The sequence below is a fragment of the Physella acuta genome, unplaced genomic scaffold (assembly GCF_028476545.2).
Source record: "Physella acuta isolate Inbredline_101_S28 unplaced genomic scaffold, ASM2847654v3 ptg001423l, whole genome shotgun sequence".
Taxonomy (NCBI): domain Eukaryota; kingdom Metazoa; phylum Mollusca; class Gastropoda; family Physidae; genus Physella; species Physella acuta.
In genome coordinates this window covers 5,001-11,016 of record NW_026732938.1, presented here as the reverse complement: position 1 = coordinate 11,016, position 6,016 = coordinate 5,001, and the positions used below count along the sequence as shown (strand labels likewise).

Here is a 6,016-nt window from a genome sequence, read left to right as displayed (position 1 = left end):
ATAGCGAAGTCGGAAGATACGAGAAAGTTTAGGGGAGATCACTCACACTTTAATATTTTAACTATTTTTTTTCCGAAACTAACTTGACACCGAGAATGAGGAAACGACAACATATAAGTTTTTTTATACAATTTATTACTCATAAAACGAAACAGAACGAACATATGATTTATTTTCGCTTCTGCTTCTACATTTTACTATTTTTTTCTTACCTTGAATTAAAGTATATAATCCTTCCGTAAAATTTATTACATAAATTTATTTTTTCCCCCACAAGTTTACCCTGTCGAAATTTCAAATAAAATATCCCTGCCTGATCTGTTTTATACTTTGGAGGATTGAATTGGGTCTCTGATTTCCATAATGTTTGTAGCAGATTCAACGAAAGACTGATGTCCCTTACATCTACGTGTAACCACACGGTTTATCTTTTCTCAGATAACTCTTAAAGTTCTCTGGCCAGGATGTCCTGTGGAAGAAAAATTATTGATGAAAGACGATACTTTCCTTTTACTAACTGAATATATTTTTACGGTACAGTTATATATTAAGATTCTGACCTGAGGATTTACTATCGGTCAAATGTGTAAAAAAAAAATCTCCCTTGAACTCTCTCGTATATTCATGTCACAGTAGGTAGATGGCACTTACGGGGCTATGGAAATGTTTTTCTTTTTAAATAATTATTACTTCTAACTACCGAAAATCGTTCAAAACTTGAGAGAAACCTTCGTCCAACGAACTTAAATTGTACTTAAGTTTTTATGTTTTTAAGAAACCGGTAGTAGAGCATGTTCCATTTCCAGATACAGCAAATTGCTCAAAATTCAAAAGAAAACTACAAAGTTGATTAATACTTATATAAAATTAAACATAACTGAATAGGTACTCAGGTCATCGTGTTTACATAAACACACATACCCACCCACATATAATCGTTGCATATGATCGTTTAGCATGTAAACATCCGCCATTGTGGTGTACAGGTCCACATTCAAAATGGCGATCGGTGCTGTTAAAGGTAGTGATACTCGAAGTGGCAGATCTAAAGGGATTCCTTTATTTCGACTGCCAAGGGTTTTATTAAACCAAGGTGATAGAGATCGGCAGTCAACAGAATGTAGACGATGTCATTTTTTTGGCAAATATTTATCGAAGCGGTGTCAGTGAAGCAGCCGCAACAACAACAAAAATGCGAATATGTTCCCGACACTTTGTTTTTGGTAGGGGCAGTGTGATGACGCAAGTTTAAGTTATAGAGGTCAAGTAGAAGATAGCAGTAACAGAGCATAACTATTACAACACTATTAAATTACATAAGAGATGCTATGTCTGGTTGGCTAAGTGCAGCACTTCATGTCACCTACAAAGAGGTGACGTTTTGTGATGGGTTAGAAAGAAGTAGGGGCTGGGTATCATGCAGAGGCGTAGCGACCCTTCCCGGCGCCCGGGGACATACTTTCAATTTGGCGCCCCCCTCGGGAGCAAATTTTCGATTTGCACCCCCCTCGAACTTTTCATTTGCACCCCTCCCCCTCAAACTTTCGATTTGCACCCCCCCCCTCGAACTTTTCATTTGCACCCCCCCCCCCCTCAAACTTTCAATTTGCACCCCCCCCTCGAACTTTTCATTTGCACCCCCCCTCAAACTTTCAATTTGGCGCCCCCCCTAAGGTCGGCGCCCGGGGACATATGCCCCCCCCCGCCCCCCCCCCTCGCTACGCCTCTGGTATCATGTATCATGGAGGCGATAAATTCTGAGAGGAGGGCAGTGGTACTGATTCGTCTTTGGTCCCCACCCTGCCGGACTATGGTGGTTATAAAATACATAACATACCATCTATGTTGGGCTGAGATCTAAGAACAGTAATCCATGTTACCTACATAGAGATGCGTTTTTAAATTGGGATAGAAACAAGTAGGGGCTGGGTACCATGTAGTTAAGAAATTTTGATGAGGAAGCATCGGTATGTGTCTGATTACTTCCCTGCTGGATCACGAGGGCCATAAATTACATTATATGCTACCCAGATTGGCTGAGATCTAAGAACAGCAGTGGTTGTTACCTAAGAAGTAGGCTTGCAGTTTTATTGGTGGTTTTGTAAGGGTTAAGCGGTATCACGTTTGTTACTGTTGTGTAGATCTATTGTTACTAAATCTTGTACTTAACTAGTTAATCTAATAATTAAGAACGAAGAAGAAGAAGAAGTTAATCTAAAATCAATTCTAACGAGATATAAAAAAATCTATATATTACTGGGTTTTTTTCTCAACACGAATATAAGGATCTTCAATTCCTAAAAGTTTTTTTACGTATAGTTCCTGTTCTGCGAATGAACACATTTTGAGACACTCCCAGTGATGCGCAACAGCTGATTGTTTACTGGCGGTGTTCACCAACGTGGCGGCGGACGGAGGTATCACATTATTTAGGTCACGTGTTTGCATGGACTCTATATGCCTACATACAAACAGACAGGATTGTCTCTAGTCCTCATCCCACCCCCTCTCTCGCTCTCCAGACATGCGCAACATTGCGTGCCCGCCCCCCCCCCCCCTCCCATTTGGAAAACTGTATCTTTCGGGAAGTCTATAACCGTCACTACGCAACGGGTTGGCTCGTTCTTTAGACTACGCATACCAAAAAGTAATTCCCTGTCAAGAAAGACACTGTACTGTTTGCATAGTCAAATAAAATTTACAAACAGTACAGTATCTTTCTTGACAGGGAATTACCTGTGTAGCGCGCATCTAAGAAGACTATAGCGCCATCATGTGTGCTGCATAAATTACTGGCAACGGCCGTCGTTTCTCCATCCCTTCTAAGGCTAAGCCGCCAGTTTTTTTGAAACTATGAAACCCTGCTCTCGGTGCAAATTCTAGCTCTTGCTTGTGAAAATTTCACCTGGTTTTGTTCTAACCTATCCAAAATAACTCTATATAAAAACTTACCGCGATCTCCTAAAATTTTGACAATCCTACCATATAAATTATATAAAACATAAATAAGTGGTTTCTAAACAAAAATACCTACAACATGCAAACAATGTTAAAATATCATTACGTACACCATAATATTGGTTTGATCCTAAACATCACTAAGATATTCTAATTAAAGAACTATCCTAATAGTTCATCCAATTTTCATGCTATATAAACATCTATTTATTAAGATACGAATTTTTCTTCTTGTCCTACTAAGCACAATTGACTCATTCATAACAAATTAAATACAATTCTTAAGTTATCGTGTTCACACACACATTCACACACAGTTTTTACAACTCATGGAGGTGTACAACGTCGAGATTTGTTATAATATCGATATATTTTTTGCATGATAATAATACTTCCTTTACGCTCCGTATACGAGGAGAAAATAAAAAGAGATCCCCTTTAAAGGTTCTCAAATATTCTTATCTAACACTTACGGGGATGGCAACTTCTGATATAGACATGATTTTTAATCATTTTTTAAGTAATTAAAGCTGTTACGCCCCATTACCAATTAAAATTCAGAAGTAAAACCGTTATAAACCCTTTAAAATAACATTTATGAGAATCTCGTATTTTTCTAGGTGCCTACCGTACCTGAGCTATCTCCTAACCAAATATCAACTTTTTGTCGCATCTGCAAGTGCTCGATCTAAATCTTGCACTATAAAACACGTAGAGTGTATATAAGGCCTATATATAAAAGGTCAGTTTTCGATCACTTTAAACTCGATTATTGAAATGATTCTAATTTTCCCGATAAAAAGAAAGTGAAAAGCAAACTTTGTCAAGGTAAATTTCCCTACAACTTACCTGTAAGAACCCGATCTAATAGGTACGAGTAACAAACAAACCAAACAAACATTACAAACTTTGCTTTTATAGATAGAGATAAAAAATAAAACAGAATAGTAAATAAAACAGCAATAGTCTCGATGGATTATTGAAAACACAATCAGAAAAAATACTGGCTACAGATCGAACAGGTCCTTGATTTGAACCCTCAGGGTGAACGACACAAAGGCCGACACAACAAGAGGTGTCCGTGTCGTGGGATCCGAGTTCAAATCCCACAGGTAGATGAGGCTCGATATCTGGAGAGATAGTTACTCATCTAGGATAGAAAACTTCAAAATGTACGCCAGCCTTGTAGTTTGTTCTTTGGTGGACGAAGGCTATTGAATCTAACCCAGAAAAAACAGTCTAAAATCGGAGACAACGGCCTATATGGCGAATAAAATGTTGACACATAATTCTTTACTTTGATGGAGGAAGTCCCATCCAACATTAAAATTAAGAACGAAGAAAACGAAGAAGACATAAGAAGACATGGCGACTAAACGTGCTTAAGGAAAGTAGAAAACACAGGAAACAGCTGAAAAAAAACGACAGAGATAGTGGGGATCGGAAAGCTTTGACAAAGGCTCTAATGTTCCGTAAGCAACGAAAAGGAACAACGAAAATTACGTTCTGAAACGTTTTTAATTCTCCTGACTTAAATTAAAAGGAGTAATGAATACCTACACTCGACTTTGCTTGAATTGACAATACGTGACCCGAGTTTTAGTTGCAGTGTAAAAAACTCCAGTGCAGTTGAAAATGACCGTCGCTGGGTTTTTTACCTTGTGTAAAGAAGAAACAGCATTTGTTACATACGCAGAGTTAAATTACATAACATCGTTTTATAAGCACAGATATGCACTACTTTTAAAGCTATATGATAAGTTTTTAAAAAAACAGGTGAAGTAGAGCTCATTCGTTTCAGTGACCTCGAAACGTGAACAGATAGTGTGGTCAATACTATGCCCAGCTTCCTTTGATTTCCTTAAGATTAGTCAGGTACACTTCCGAGCTTGATGGGCTAAAGGTCGTCTTATGAATTAGAACCTGGGATTCGAAATCTAGACTTTTCGATTAGCAGTCAAACGTTCTACCACACAGACGAATATGTGAAAACTCTGTCGATATGTTAGGTCTATGCTCAATGCTTATTTTTTGCCTACGCTCTATGCTCAATGGTTACTTCTTATCTTGGTTCTATGATCAGTGCTTACTTTTTGTCTTACCTCTATGCTCAATGCTTTTATTTTGCCTACGCTCTATGCTCAATGCTTACTTCTTATCTTGGTTCTATGATCAGTGCTTACTTTTTGTCTTAGCTATATGCTCAATGCTTTTATTTTGCCTAAGCTCTATGCTCAATGCTTACGTTTTGTCTTAGCTCTATGCTTAATGCTTACTTCTTGTCTTAGTTCTATGTCAATGCTTACTTTTTGTCTTAGCTCTATGCTCAATGCTTAATTATTGCCTAAGCTCTATGCTCAATGCTTACTTCTTGACTATTTCTCATTAATATTTATTGTCTCTTTGTAAAGGGATGAGCATAAAAAGACGTTATTTAAAATAATGCATTTAGGTAAGGATATGATGTATACATAAAAGTATAAAATGATCTTCCTACCCCGTCGTCGCATGGAGGTGCATTGGATTGAAATTGATCACTAGCTTGACCCAACCGAAGAAATTTTACATCACAGTTGGGATTGTACGAAACCATGCTGGCTTTTAGCTCATTTTCTAAAAAATTCTTGTTTATGTTGGCAACTGAAGGTGCGCTTTAGAGAAAATAGATTTATTTTACGTATACGCTAGCTATAGATATATGTTTTTACAAGCTTTTTTTAAACTCACTTCTTCTGTCTGTCGTTAGTCGTCAGTCGTCAGTCTGTCTAGATCGAAACGACCGAGCGTAATTGCAGGCACTTCTAATTGACAGATACGGTTCGTAGTTGGTACATGGGTCAAGACATGAACACAATGCAACATGACATTAAATTTGACTTAATTGGTTGCCTAATTAATTTTTTATGAATTAATTAAAATTGAGTCCAAATTAGTAGGCTGTCTCATGTAACTATTCCGCATTATTATACACGCGTCATCACGTTCATTAGGTGCGCAATGGTTTTTAGTCATGCAACTCTAGTGTAAATAAAACATTTAAAGTACTAGAAAAAAATGA

At 37.5% G+C, this 6,016-nt stretch overlaps 1 protein-coding gene across 1 annotated transcript in view; it reads right to left on the bottom strand.

Annotated features, from left to right (window-relative positions):
* Positions 1–209: 209 nt before the first annotated feature.
* The window catches only part of LOC131927603 (uncharacterized), an 8,493-nt gene continuing 2,686 nt past the window's right edge, over positions 210–6,016 (bottom strand). The window contains exons 4-6 of the mRNA XM_059283310.1: positions 5,456–5,609; positions 4,519–4,616; positions 210–469 (exon numbers count right to left, since the gene is read on the bottom strand). Coding sequence (XP_059139293.1) covers positions 406–469; positions 4,519–4,616; positions 5,456–5,609 — 316 coding nt within the window. The 3' untranslated portion in view covers positions 210–405. The remainder of the gene's footprint in view (positions 470–4,518; positions 4,617–5,455; positions 5,610–6,016) is intronic.